This window comes from Helicoverpa zea, chromosome 2, assembly GCF_022581195.2.
Source record: "Helicoverpa zea isolate HzStark_Cry1AcR chromosome 2, ilHelZeax1.1, whole genome shotgun sequence".
Taxonomy (NCBI): Eukaryota; Metazoa; Arthropoda; class Insecta; order Lepidoptera; family Noctuidae; genus Helicoverpa; species Helicoverpa zea.
The window spans coordinates 13375812-13391935 of NC_061453.1; the positions used below are offsets into that span (position 1 = coordinate 13375812).

A 16124-nucleotide genomic window follows, 5' to 3' on the forward strand; every position below is an offset into this window, starting at 1 on the left:
ATATTTAATCATATATAATTCTGATTTATCCTCAATTTGTGAATTTTTGGGGGCATTTATGACCTTTAAATAAAATTTTGAAACCTGCCAAAAAGCCTTCATGTTGTCTTACATACATTCTGTGCCATAATACATCCCCAACATTTGCTTTTCTTTAAGTAATTAAGCCTCTTTATCTTTCCCGCAACCTTGCTGTCTTTTCACGAGCTGCAGTTCTGCAAACTTATCAAGATTAGTTTCCAGCAAAAATATTTCACTATCTCCACAATAATGTTCGTAAACTGCCTTATCCATAGCCACTAGTTTTATTTCACACGTAGATACATGCTTATCTACATTATAATGTGCAATAGAACGGCGTGAAGCAAATGCAACCATTTCCAAACAATCACCTATGCCGGTTTGACGTCCATTATTTCTGAATCATTTTATAATACTAGTGAACGTGTACTCTGTGCCGTTGTGTTAAGGGTCATTTTTGAACAGCAAAGGTGAGTTTTATTATGTCTCATTGTGGTCTAATGGATTTTGTGCTATTTGATTGGCTGACGAGCAATGATTATGGCAATTGGACACCCAAATTGTTTTGAATCTTGATAGGTTTTTGTTTTATTGATAAAAAAAGACTAAAAAGTTTTCGCCACCGAAAAAAAAATTTTTCGCTTAAGCTTCAAATATATTTTTGCAGCAACAGCGTTTTTGATCAATAATTTTGTGTTATTTATAGTCGTTGTCGAAAAATGCTTCGAACCAATAGAGATGGCGTTCCAGCTCCATTTGAAGGTAAAACGACTGAAAGTACTTATCTAAAGAAAAATATAGACCAAAATAATATTTTACTTTCCATAAAAACACCACCTCATGCCTTTACAGCACGCCTAAAATTCTGACCCGATCAAATTAGTTATCACCTGAACATCATAATATTAGAGTCGGCTGCCACTCTCATCGGAAACAGCAGAGGATCACTTTTGTGTCTGATTAACAAGAAGACTGCCTACTTGGTAAAACTGGATATCAGACTTTCTGTCTTCCGACTTCTCTTACTCACAAACTTAACGTGCATTCCAGAACATTGAGGAAATCTTCATGATAAGATCGTCACCCATCCATGGAGCGACCACACCAAGCTTATTTAACCATGACCAATCTAATACAGCTATCACTTAATTAGCTGGCAGCTCCTTGTGGTTAATCCTAGTATTAATCATTATAATTTAGCAATTATTGCCACTTAAATTAAACGATTTCTTTAATCATATCGAGGTGTCTCTGCCTGACGTTAATCCATCGCGAAGCTCAACCACTGTGATTGACACGTAATTTAAAATCTTTATTACATTTTCAAGGGAATGTGGTGTTAAAAACCTCAGTAATTTAATGGTATACATAGATAAATTTCTAAAATAATTTACAGAGACATTCTTTTAGTTCTAATACATAGTATCTAGTGAAAAATATTTTTGAATCTTTTTGTGTACTAAATCAATCAATTTGTGCATAACTCTACTTTCGAAATCATATTAAATATAAAACGCTCAAGGTAATGCAATCAAAATTTACCGCTATGTATGTCCATGGGTTATTCATTTTACAAGTTTTTTGTTAACAAAAACATTTAAATCAAACTACCTCCTCATACCTCAAAAACATGCAACTATCCATCACCCCTTAACCTTTTACATTTTTAAATCTTTTAAAAACTTCACACTTTACGACTTCTGCACTCACATGTACTTTCCCACTATTGCACCCATAGGCAATATATGGCTTGTTTGCTTGCCCTTGAACGCTCGTGTGGCACGAATACAATTACAATAGAATTTTACACCACATACCGGAGGGAAAACACCGTTGTATTCAATTGTACTGTTTTCTTAGCCTTGTGTGGTGGTTACTGGTTGGTGAAAAATAGAACGAATTTTTTGAATTTAGAATTTATATAAAATAAAAATGTGTGGATTCTTTTGTTCTGCATTTAAAATTAAATAAGAAACGTTATAATCGATGGATCAATTTCCCATTAAAATTACAATTCATATTTAAAACATTTTCACGTAAATTAATTTTTCATGATAAATTACACAATCGGCTCACTTTATAAATCCAAAAGTAATGAAATCTCTTTGATTTAATCATGTGAATTCCATATAAATGTATTCAATACGCCGATCGTAGCAAATTGGTCTTGCTATTAATCAGTTAATTGCAGTATTAATCATTTTATTTTAAATTAAAGTTTATAATTACACGTTAAAATTTAGTTACTTTGGGAGTACAGTGTCAATTCCTTTGGAGTTCAAAAAACAATTTAGCTCTTCAAGTATTCAGCTTAGCAAACGCAAAGTCTGGGAAGTTTCGTCCAATTCCATTGGATCTCAAGTGCTGGCTCGTTGCCTCGTTATTTCGAAGTGTTCTCCAAGTCTTGGGGCTCCCTAACTACTGGACACCGAACATATGAGTGTTTCACGTCACTATCTCTATTTCCGTTACCAAACTCGGGACGGAATGCAAAGGAAAGGCGTGCTTGGTACTTCGCAGGAAGAATTTTACGGTGCGACATTTTTATTTTTATTTTGTATGCATCTACACATTTAATGTTAAGTTTGTAACTATTTGTATTTGATATACATTATTCTTCCTAACCTGTGTATGTATGTGTTTCTCAATCAGACATAGTTGTCGTTTCATTCTGTGAATTCTCGAGCATTCATTCTCAATACGGATAAGAAAAGACATCTTTTTTATGGATATTAACTGAATGCAGACTCGAGATTGAAGATAATTCAAGAACCTGCAAACAATAAATTAAGTATAATTTTAAGTAGTATAAAAAAGTGGTTAAGAACATTCTGTTCTTATTGGGCCTTTCTGGCTATTTTGTCAAGAAAAAAATATTTAACCCCTAATGTTTATCAGCGAAAATTTATATTATTTAAGATGAAAAAGAGTAGGTATTATCTTGTAAATAATGGTTCACCTGCACATTTTCCCACGAACGTCGTAAATAAATCTTTAGAAGCTGCGTCAGTAAACAATGACTTGGCAAGTGACAAAGGAACGCCATGGTTTTTTACTTTTATATAAAAAAATCTTCCTCGCCCCTTTTCTTGGGCACCTTGCAGAAATTCCTGTAGTGGTATATCAAGGCAGGAAGTATTTTTTAATGCTTTTGAAGCTAGAAATTCGTTAATCGAATCATATCCTACTCATAAAGTTTATGTGTATGAGTGTTTGCTCCTCTTTAATGCAAAAACTACTGAATAGATTTTGATGAATTTTCAGTTTAACTATCAGAATGACATAAATATAGGCTAGTTTTATAAAAATGTGCAAGGGAATTAGTTCCAGCGGATAAAAACCACAGGTAGAACCTAATGCAAGTATTACCTAATGAATCCTTAAAAATTGGAATCACTTACTATAGAATCTACTAACGTATCTTAGAAATAAACACCGTTTGCAATCATTTAAGTCCCCTATATCCAATTTATTTGCAGTCACTTGAAGACTTGCCAGGTCAACATCAAAATAAATGAAGACAAATTGAGGTACTCCCAATTCGATTGGATCCAATTTTGGTCCTTTGATAAGGAAAAACGTTTTCAGAATGTTACTATGTAAATTCATTGAGATTTATATCTAGTTTGGTATATTCGTAAAGCATTATGTCATTGGGATTACAAGGTAGGATATAATTTTGATACAGATAAAAACTTATTAGAATAGTATTTTTTATTTGCAAACTATACAAAGTGTGTGGTTTCGTTTTTACAGTTGAATAATGAAACGCCACTCAATTTCGCCTAAAACGTAATGTTTGAGTAGGTATTTCACAGAATCTAAAAAAATATCAGTGAATATTCGGAGTTTTTAATTTATTAGATTTTTAACCGATTAATCATAACTAATGCCCCATTTTGAGAAGATACTTCTATAAAAATAAAGTCGCCTTATCGTTCTCCCTTGGTAATTGATGGGCGTCAGCGTTACCTGGCGGAAATCTATTGTGACCTGTTTCTAGGGAGTAATTCAAGTAGGCCAGTTTTATGATGTTTTGCTTTAGAAAATATTTCAATTTTTAACCGACTTCCCAAAATATATGTAGGTGGTTCTCAATTAGACAGCTTACATAATTATGCATAGTTTAACTTTCAACGTTTCAATCAATATCTGATTGATATTTTATTCAATATTCTTGCCTTTTCTATGCATCCCTTATGTTATTATCATCAAAAAATCATAATGATTACCCATTTCATAACAACAGCGGCAATCCCTACAAAGGAAATCATTTGTGTTTGTACTCCACAACACCAACTTGACATCATATAAACAATTTACAATATCACAAAAAAGTTTTAATCAGAAAAAACGGTCATATACACGACGCCAAAAAAAGAAACAATCCACGACAGTAATTCCAAATATAAAAATCACACAACGCCCGCCATTTTATTTCTTTTTTTTCGTAAATTCGTTCCAAGTTACGGAGGCAGCAAGAAAATCTGGTAAGAAACCTTCGTAATTGGAATGTATTGTGATCCCAACAATGGTTCAGCTAACAGGATCCAAAGGGGGTCCATTTATATGAGAAAGTAAGGATTTGTTGGACAGGTATGGGAAAGAAAATGCGATTCTTGCCTTTGAAAATTACTACCTAATACTGCGGGTGATTTCACTTGATAGCTATTTTGTGATCGAATCAAATGCAGTTATTTTTGTAATTGGATTTTGAGAAATTGTATTGTTGAAAAGATATTTCTTATTGTATTTTGTGAAATAAAATTCAAGTAAATGTAATAACACCCATTTTCTGATTCTATAAATATATTTATCTACATTGTATTTAGCAAATCTTTTCTTCAAAGTAAACATATTCGAAGAATTTCTACAGCAAAATTTTTCAACCATTTAATTCCGAACACCGCAGACAAAATCGAAAGCTGTCAATGTAAAACGCAAAGGAATGAAACTATAAATCCTTTTCAGAGCGAGTTCTGTACGCGAGGAACAAGTTATTGAATGGGGCTAGGCCAGCTGTGGTCGGTGGGACGCCGATAACTGAGGAGTTAGCGACCGTGGGTATATTGTAGGTCTTATCTGTGAACGACGATATATTTTAGCTTTAATGGGCTATGTATTGTTGGTAACGATTTTTGTTAACGGTTAACATTTTTAAGAACAAAGTCGTAAGGAAACTGGCCCTAAAGCCAGCTCATGCTAATATCTACTCTTTGCAAAATATCAGAATTCTGTTCAACTTCGATTATGGGGACACATGTTTTAGTATCTCAATTTACACAAAAATAAAGTCTGTATGAGCATTCTGTTAAACGATAAGCAAAATGGTAAGGAATGTGAAACCCCTAGTTATTTTGTCCTCCTTGGAAAATCCCCGATACTTTCTGACATTTTAAATATCATTGATTGGCAACAAAACAACATTTTGTACTAAATCTTATTCTCCCAAGGAACTACGAGTGACCTGCTTCAGCTCAGCATCGTGTCCACCTCGAGGGGAATGGATCCGTACTCCGTTGGTGATGAGGCCGCCAGACCAGCCACTTGGTTACGGATTAGCTGCTCCGAGGAATGGAGCCAGGTAACTTTATTATCAACCTTTTCAGCCTTTTTATCAAACTTCGGGGCATAAGTCTTTTATCATACTGAGAAGTGATAAGCGTTGCTTGTAATATTTATTGGTTGTTAATTTCGCTTCGTGTCCAAGTTTTCAACGGATTTTACCTGTACCGTGAGTCACTCATTGATGGACAAACTTAGTACACTTTGAAAGTAATGTCAGTTTTTAAATAAATGTTATAACTTTTTCAGAATTCAGTAGCAATAAACTTTGATGATGACTGTCTCACCGGAATATTAGTTTCCATCCTGAAATGGAAACATTTGGAGTACCTACATATTATCACGGAAAAAACATACCGCGATTTCATAATTTAAAGTAAGAGCTGTGTCATCATGATGATGATATTGGTTTTTCTGAACAGGTCCTTGCTATCGGCTCTCCAAGCGCACATGATCAAGTGGCTGCTCTTCGACTCGAGGCCACAGACTAAGGACAACAAATGCGACGTTCCTCCTGACACGTGAGTTGACCAAACCTTCACTTACAAACGATGTTAGTCTGTGTCACACCTATGGAGAACAAAGTAATTACTGGAGGTGCCATAATGAAATATATCCTAAGAAAGTAGCGCGCCAAAATGCGGGTGATCGGGTGACGAGAAACGTTACTGTTCCCGTCCTCATACGCCTTCTTTGGACCCGATCATTTTTTGTAATACCAAAAATCGTTGACAAATGTCTCAAAGAACCCGGATGCCTCGTTAGTTTACTCGTAACTGATCGTTTTGGTTTTTCTTTAACCCACCGTACGAATTTGACCTAGCTGAATGCGCCTGACCTACCTGCATTTTGGCATCTCCACTCATCTCTCCTTACTCCGTGGTCACACCCCTTCGTGCTCATCTATGACAAAATGCTGATCTAATTTGAGATATTTGTTTGTCTCACACTTGTTCGGTTTTGTTTGTTTTCCTGTATCGTAAAGTAAATAGATGTCTTGATTGGTAAGGACTGAATAGCCTGATAAAGCTTTAGGTTGGCAATAAAACTTGTCACTTGATTTGCTAGGTTTGTAAACGGTATAAAGGTCTGTGAGTGCCATAAGGTCTAGTGCATATTGAAACCAGATTTCCTTGATGATTGGGCTATATAAAACTGAAATATTTTATCAAATGGTAATAGTGGTTATCATATAAATAGAAAGAAAAACCGTTTATTATCGCAAACGACGCAAAAGCAATAACACAAATAAAACTAATGACAGAGCAAACCGACATTCAAATACGCTGCATTTGCGCCACCTTGCGAAAAAGGGACAGCAAATCAAATACACATTTCAACTTTTTAATATTAATACCTTTAGGTTTACACAGGCATCAGCATAAACTTAAATATAAAAATCAATATTATTTACCAACTCCCTGAAAACAGATCAATCCGTCACCACGTCATGTTACGAGTAAAATCCAGTTACAATATATTAATCATGCGCAGTCAGGCATTCGATACTCGATAACATCAATTTTAATAATAAAAAGGCAACAAAACAATATCATCAATCTATCACATATTAGTGCGAGAGCCAGTAACTATCAGACCTTATTTATTTTACAGTCAATATGAACTATTTTATATATGACAGCAATCGTTTACCGCAAGAGAAAAGAAAATATGTCAAAATGATCTCAAAGTTTAGCATATCTTATTCCTTTACAAACGAGTGTATGACGAACGAGTGCTATCATATAGTAAATGTGTGTATTGATAAACATTTTACATAAAATAGAGGATATGACGACAAAAAAATAAAAATATCTTACCTACGTTCTGTCTTACGTTTTCCGTCACTCAAAGTTTAACAAACAAGCTACCATTCATACCCAAGACAGATTGGATGCATACACAAAGTTACAACATTTATAAAATACCGAAGGTCTGGCAGCCACCGGCTCTTAGTCTACATAAAAATGTACGGACAATATGGTCCTAACCTATGGGCGTTGGTGTAAAAATTACAAGCGTTTGCTTTCATACTCATGCCTGGTTATAACAAACGACCAGGTTTGAACAACGCCGAAATCTCCGCTGAAAATGCGGTTATTTTGACGACCGAGATATAAAAATATTTACGCCTTATTCCATATCGGAGATATTACGATATTACTTTTGTGGTTTTTGGCTAGAGAATTTAGAAAAAAATAAGATTTTATGTCATTTTTTATAGTGATGGAGAATCAGGTCGATAATGGTCGAAGATAGGGTAGGTTTATAACTTGTGATTTTGGCATTGTCTTATGAAAATCAATGTGTTTGTGCATGTCTTTTATTGTTTTATCTATACTGTCAATTTTAAAAATAAGAGAACAAGAAGTTATCATAATTACGAAATAAAGGAAACTGAATAAATTGCAATATGCTATTGCATACTTACAATAGGTACTTAATTTATAGTCATACAGTAACAGATTTAAATATCATTTTACATTAGGTATTTTTACGTAGGTAATGCGTTTCCATGTTATAACATGGGTTGTATACCATGCAGTATTCCTAATTAATTTTAAAGTATAATCAATTTAATTTATCGTTTCAATCGTTTTCAATAGTAGTCTCAATGTCTACTTATAATTAGGTTTAACTGTTAAGCGTTTTGATAGTGCTATGTCAAGGTTATTAGTATTAATATGATAAATAATGTTAGTTCCATATTATTGGTATTACAATTATGTATACTTACTAGTTCATCGTTTTATTGGAAATATAATTAGGTATATAAAACATCGAATTGGGAACCTTTCTGAAAAGTCGGTTGAAATATCAACAACTATATACCACGTTTTTGTTTTTTTTTTAACGACGTCAAAACTCATCAAATGACCCCTCCCGTTGTGGATAAGCAGCGGTGAGGGAGTGTCAGACTCTTACTGACTAAAAACCGTCGTGTTCCGTCGTAGGCCTTTTATGTACCAGGGCCGCGGTATCTCTTTCGAACAATCCCGCAGCCAACAACTACCACTTACAGGTTCTTATTTAAGTTTTGTACTTTATTAAGGTTAATAAGTTTACTAAGCGGCAACCCTACCATTAACCCATATTATTTAAAAGTCATTATCCTATAGCTCTATTAATTTGTTTCAAAACTTCAAACATTTTCACCAATTTTCTAAAATCAAAAAACTATCGTTTTACGTTCGTTCCTCAAAATAGTCCACAAATTCCGTGCGCAAAGGCATACAGCATAGCTTCAAAATGCCGATCATAATTCTCGAGAATGCCACGTGTTTCGGCATAAATCTGCACTATGCGTCGCCGTACAATATTTTAGTTCAAATGGTCGATTTTATGGTCTCGCCATCGCTGTATATTGCGAATAACCGGCTTATTAATGTTCGGTGATGGATATTTTATTGTATTTGTGGTTTATTTTATAAATCTTTATAGTAGTTTAAAAAAATAAATATATTCAAATAAAGGTTTTTGGGTGTCTATTCAAGGGAAAGTAATTCCGCAATCGGGATTTCAACTAGTCATTTTGGTTACAATTTTTTTTTTCTGTGGGGATTCATCAACAGATTTAGTTGTACAGTCCATGTACAGTCATTTGCTATTATCATTTTCTGGCTTCTAACAACCTGTTACGATTGCCAAAATATAGCAATGTATAATAATCTGGGAAATTAAAAAAAATACTGTGATTCCATTTCAACCTTCTACAGTGCCAAAGTTTTGATTTAGGAGAAAGTTTTAAACTACACCTACACTAACCTCATCACAATATCCATTTTATAATATTTTCTACCAAACCCACACTGTACCAATATTATAATTTACTGTAATCTCTATAAGATCCATTGAAAATTTATCGCCTCATCTCAGCCAGACGCAAATCTGTTTTGATAAATCATTTTACTTTACTGAAACTTTTATGAAGGCTATGATTATAAAAAGGTTCGTGAAAAATTACAGCCATTACATGTACATTGGGTTTTTCGAAGAATATTATATTGTAGTTTAGTGAAAATGTGTTTATTTTGTAATTTATTATCTACATTGAATATTATGCTTTACGATCGATATTCATATTTACTTTCAAATATCTCACGTTCTATCAGATAATCATGAAACACATAATGGGTTTTTAACATCTTTGAAAGGAGAATTAACACAAAGAAACATAATAATACCTGCTTATAAGATTCTACGAATAAACTGTCGGCCAATAGTTGATCTGTTAGCTGGTTGACAGTTTATTTTGAATATAATAAATCCAATGAAACTTTTAAGTCAGTTTTATACTGGCTGAGGACTAGGCCCCTGGAATGCGTGGACTACCATTCATCTCTAGACTGATTTATGAGCCTTATCAAACAAAAAGTTTGCAGTCTTTTTCTAATGATACAAAATTAAAATAGACATAAGTATTTTATTACATTCTTTAGTTATAAATTATTATCCATATTCCAGTTACCTTCGACCTTCGGAGGAACGTCAAGAAGAAGCATTATGGAGGGCCTGCAGTGAAGTCATCTGGCGTTGTGGTGGAGGTGGTAACACTGGTCAGGCTGCTGCTGATCCAAAGGCAGTGGTGGGGTTGCCAAGCGGAAATAATTACGTGCAACATAGCTCCCAGTATTACCATGATGGAGTTACTGAAAAGGTACTATAGAATAATGTATTTTGTGTATGTATAATTTCTAAGTATATATTGGACACCAATGGCTAATAAAAAGGTAAAGAAAAACATCTTGAGGAAACCTGCACTATAGTCTGAAATCACCAACCCGCATTGAGCAAGCGTGGTGATTAATGCTCAATCCTTCTCCGTGTGAGAGGAGGCCTGTGCCCAGCATTGGGACGGCATAAAGGCTGTAACAGTAACAATTCTTTGTGAAAAAATATCATGTAGCTAAGTAAAAAACTGAGAATCTTGAAATAAAGTTTTGATACCAATAAAGGTTGTGATTTATAACTCAATAATAAATAGAGTTCAAAAAATACTGAAAAAAGCGTTAATATTATTTATTTAAAATAAAAACATGACTTTAAAACTTCACACACAAAAGTAGGTATCGATCATACAGATTCGATCTTGAGTCAATGTTAAATAAATTGCAATTTAAATCAAAACGATTTCAGAATAAATCTTTAAGATACCTTTATTTTATAAATTTTATTTTCAGTGTTTCATAAAATAAATTCTTTTACAAGCTGCACATTTTCGAATTCACCACTTTGGAGGATCTCCAGATATTTCTGAAGCGTTATTTATATTTGGTAAGTTATTTACATATATTAAACTGAAACTGCTTTGCATTATTTATTAAGCTTGTAAAAATGATTGGGAAGTACTATCTGAAGATACTATTTTGTACCTATGGGTAGGTGCTGGGTGCAGAATAACAAAAAAAACTTTATAATATTAATATAGATGTATTTCAAACTGTACCTTTATGGAATCAAATAGCATGAAGCTGAACGCTATACACTTTTATTTACTTTGTTGTTGACTTCATTTATATTTCCAGTTCCAAATTGAAGACGGAGTTGGAGCCTTGTTACTTCTCTATGCGTGTGTATTGTCACGAGGATGTGAAAAGTAAGTAGAACAACTATAAGGCGATTATCACACTGCCCCGCATGATGCAGCGTAGTGCGTGGATGCGTTTTTTTCCGTTGTATGGAAATATCTCCGTTTATATGGAAAACACGCATAGTCCAACACACTGAAAATGCATCCACGCGCGTTCATGCGGATCACGCACATACATGCGGAGAAACACGCACCCCCGCGCGTAGGTGCGGGGCGAGACGCAAGGTATGGCACACTGAATCCCGCAATGCCGCGCGTGATTTTGAATGGGCGTGACGTGTATATTTGAAAATGGAACTCGCTGTGCGTGAATTTACAAAACGCATCTACGCGCGTGAGTGCGTGAAAAACCCGCACGATGATGCAGATCTGCACTCCCGCAGGAACGCGCGTAGGTGCGTCGACACGCAAGATGCAGCGTGATGCGGGGCAGTGTGAAGATCACCTTACTGCAGAATTCTTTTAACCAAAGTTTGTTATGCTTCCGCAAACTGAGCTGAATATACTTATATCTTTATTGGGTTTGACGGCATTTGAACTCACGACCGACTCGGCTATTGACTCTCATGCGAATAAAGCCCAACTTCACCGACAGCATAAAAGCCCTTTTTTCTTGAAACAACTACTTATTTTGAAACATGCCCCTAAAAATTCATAGTAAGCAGTAATTATGTTTTAAGAAAAGCTGGCTTTATATTGTCTGTGAACTTGGACCTTAAACTATATTTCCTTGATACAGCATCAAGAAAGACCTGGACGGCAAGATAACGCATCTAGTGTCAGCTCACGTGGAGGGATCCATCAATGTGGTGACCCTGCTGCTGACTGGTCGAGCTACTCCGTATCTTCATAATGGCGTACTGTATGTGGGCGATGAAGATCATTACGTGAGTTTTTCTTTTATAGTATCGTAGAATTTAACTGCCTATTTATAGGATCCATACTTAACCAATGGGAAATAATCGGACCCTATTAAAAAGACTTCTTCGCTGTCAGTCCCGTTGTCTATCATCAGGATGTATGTCATGAACAGTGATATAAGACGGATACAAAAAGGCAAAGGATTTCTTTCAAGTTATAATAATTACGGGAGAATAATTGAATGATGATCAGCATTTTTGAGTAAAACGTGTCTATAGAAGACATTTTTAGAAAGGGAAAAGCATAAAAATCGCATTGATTTGTTTTAAAAACTTTTATAAACAGATCTACCATAATAATACTACTTAATAACTTTTCTATCACCAGGCTATGCCCCAATTCGGAATACTAGCCCGCAGTCCCGTCGGTTTACTAGTATGGTATGGCGGCGAGGAGAACTCTAAGAATAACATCAACAAGCAGTTCCCTGGCTCCAGGCTGAAGACTCCTGCTTTACCTATATGGGTCAGTATCCTCATCTATTTACTTATACAGATTATATACTTTTCCCTTTACTACATAGTATAAAACAAAGTCGTGTTTTCGAAATAGAAAGATATAAATCGTTTTATCAATTATCTATTGAAAACGTGGATATGACAATGCAGAGAAACCATAGATAATCAGTTGTAATTTTTAATCAGTTGTAAACAACACAAACAACTATTTTGCTAACGCGTACTGCGGAACTTTTTCTCGCACTCGGATAACAAGCAGCCTTATGACCTTTCTAAAGCTCTAGACTATCTATGTACCAAATTTCATTAAAATCTGTTGAGTAAATTATCGTGAAAATACAACACACAACAGACAGTACTTACTTTCCCATCTACAATATTATCAAGAATGTTTTACCTTTACAAACTTGGGCTGCTAAGTTTTCTATTATATTCATATTCAGGTGACAAGTTGTTCCGGGCACTACGGCGTCCTCTTCAATACAAATCGGGAACTGCTGAGAAACTACCACGCCGAGAGAAGGTGTGTGTTTGAAAGTTTTGAGAACTATTTGTAGTACTCACTAGTGAATCAATATTATGATAGCGTAAGCTCGTGTTTGAAGATTGTTTATTGTATGATTGAAGTATGTGTGAAATCAAGGGGTGTTGTGTTTTTGACTTGAAGATTTTGTCAAATTAGATCTTCGAGTTAAACTTTCATAAAATGAAAAAGTATAGAAAAGAGCAGGTATACTTTTGTGCCTTAATGATTTTGTCAGCCAGATCTTCGAGTTAAACTTACATACAATGAGTTTGTATAGACAAAGAGGTCTATATAGTTTCTTCCAGACTTTATTGATTGTGCACTGGGATCAGGCGTTATATTTTGTGTGACCTTTAAAGACAAAGGTGACATTTTTCAAAATATTAGGAGAAAAATATTAAAATAACCTAAAACCTTCAATTCGAGACCCCTAAGGCCTCTGCCTCGAATTTTGCGGGCAGCGGGGCGGCGGCGGCGGCGGCGCGGGAGCGGCAGGATCTTACGCGTATAATCAAATGGACCGGCCCTCGAATACAGCGGCGCGGGAGCGGCGCGGCGGCGGGCAACGAGCGGTGCGCTCCAGTCAAGCGGTGACCGCCCGCGTTGGGCGTCTGCATTGTAGGCATAATGTTATACATTTTTTTTGTGACGTATCAAAATGTCTTCGGACGTGCAAGAGCTAATTATTTCGGCCATCTTTGAGAGGACACCCATATGGAACAGCAAACACAACAGAACACAACACTACACTGCTATAGCGCCGCGCGATCTGCCCGCTATAGTTCGGCCATTCAGAGAATGCGTTCCTGACACGTCGCGATTGAACTGACGACGTAACTTTGCAATGGCGTTGCAGTTACGATAAAAATATTTTTGCTGGTTGTTTACCGTTTTAACAATTGAGGAGCATTAAAACAACATTATTATATCAATAATCAATGAATGTAGTTACGTCGTCAGTTCAATCGCGACGTGTCAGGAACGCATTCTCTGAATGGCCGAACTATAGTTTCGAGAACAGGTATGCGTTGCCCGCCCCGCTCCCGCGCCGCCGCCGCTGCCGCCCCGCTGCCCGCAAAATTCGAGGCAGAGGCCTAACAGGGCGCCTGATTTACATAACCATCCCTTTTCTCACATTCAAAATTCAGCTCTATGTTCTTTACTACAAGATTCGATATCCACTACTACACGTGCGGCGGTTGTCACGTTCTGCTGAATGTGGACACTCGAGCACACGATGACGTAGCGGGGCCTCTGCGCAGTGATGACATCAGTGCTACTCCGCTTGAGAAGTTGATTCATACTAAGTATGTTGTTTAGTAAGCTATCATTATCGTGAGTAAAATTAGAAAATCATGCGTGTCACACCATCACGGTAGAAGGATGGATTTCGCTGAAAGTTGATAAAGTAACTGGTGTAATATTGCGACTAAACTTGGCCTGTAAATGTAATACAAGGGGGCAGTTACCCCTTGTGCTAGTAGGCTCAAACCGTAACTGCTACGCATGAGGTCTCGGGTTCGAATCTCGGGTCTAACTGGGTTTAGAGATAGTTTCTCAAAAACGCCCCAGATATTGGAAGTTTTGGACCATGAGAGTGATGTAAAAGAGAGTGCTTGTAGTACAAGTGCCATGGCCAACGAATGGTCTATATGACATTAATTCATGATTAGCTAAAGAAGACAGCTAATATCCGACTTGGTATAACATCTGCACAAAACTAACATGAATACCATTAGTCTTAAGATGAGCATGTCAAGAAGTACTCTGTCTAGGTTCACTTTATGTACCATATACTTGAGAGATATACCCCTGTTTATGTTAGTGTCTGTTCAAGTGCTTGAGAGTTTGGCATTTATTGCCAGATCTAGTAAAATAGAGTGGGGATTGCGTGTTACAGGGTAAGCATAAGGAATTAGACCTTTATATGTTCTTAGAAAGAGGGGACTTGTGTAAAACTACTAACATTCATTTTTATTAGCCACCAGCTTTCACCAGCAGTTTTGAGCAAGTATCATCGAAGCTATGTCCTTCCTCAATAAGTGGAATGTCTGATTAAAAATAAAATTGTATTTATATCTACTGGTTCTATAACTCTGAGATTAGCACGTTCCTAAGCTTTTATATTTATTAGCGCATATAGTTAATTTATTATCTACACAAATAAAGGCCTTAAAATTCAACATACCAAGTCGGTAATGACGTTAAAAAAAGCTTTTATAGGAAACTCTTGTTTCTTTTTCTAGCAAAAACAGACCTTAACATCCAAAATATAAAGTTGGTAATTGCAATTAATATTTTTACTTACAGATGGCAGGATGCGGCTATTACTTGGACTGGGTCCACGCCATACGTTGGAGAGCCTGTCAAGTGAAATTTCTTACAATTATTATAGCTTCGGTAGCAATTGTTATAGTTTAAGCTTTAATATATTTTAGAAATTATAGTATACGATGGAAGAGATTATTATTGCTATTGAGCTGCTAAAATACATTTAACTTGCTGTTTTACTGGCTACCGAATAAAAGTTACTCCGAATGAAAGTCTACTCAGTTTTAGTTTAAAAGTGCATAAAATAGCTACGATCGCATGTAAAAAACGAGTATTAACGAGGTTTTGTTTTTTATATTGTTAATTTTAGTGTATTTGATGAAATATATAGTTACTGAAAAACAAAAATATGCTTGTCAAACTATACCTATATATTTTTTGCGACTTCTATTATATAGATTATTATAATCAAAATACACAATTATTTATTTATTTATTTATTTAACTTTATGCAATCCTAAAATTACAAAGGCGGACTTAATGCCATAGGCATTCTCACTAGTCAACCTTAGGGTGATGCAGAGATAACATGGCAGGTGCATTAATTACTTAAAAAGACATGGTCTAGGACAAATAAAGAATAACAAAATTGGATACTAAATACACATACTTATACATATTTAACATACAAATAATAAAAAAAATATAATTATATTATATATACATACACATATATATATATATATAGGTATATATACATATATAATATACC

General features: G+C 35.3%; 1 protein-coding gene across 1 annotated transcript; it reads left to right on the forward strand.

Annotated features, from left to right (window-relative positions):
- The first annotated feature begins 740 nt into the window (after positions 1-740).
- Positions 741-15791, forward strand: LOC124642244 (inactive ubiquitin carboxyl-terminal hydrolase MINDY-4B). The gene is made up of 12 exons (XM_047180590.1): positions 741-783; positions 4993-5081; positions 5475-5605; positions 6009-6107; positions 10051-10243; positions 10795-10860; positions 11112-11182; positions 11916-12063; positions 12425-12562; positions 12999-13078; positions 14251-14388; positions 15392-15791. The coding sequence occupies exons 1-12, from the start codon at positions 741-743 to the stop codon at positions 15453-15455; spliced, it is 1260 nt and encodes a 419-aa protein (XP_047036546.1). The 3' UTR covers positions 15456-15791.
- Positions 15792-16124: the final 333 nt, after the last annotated feature.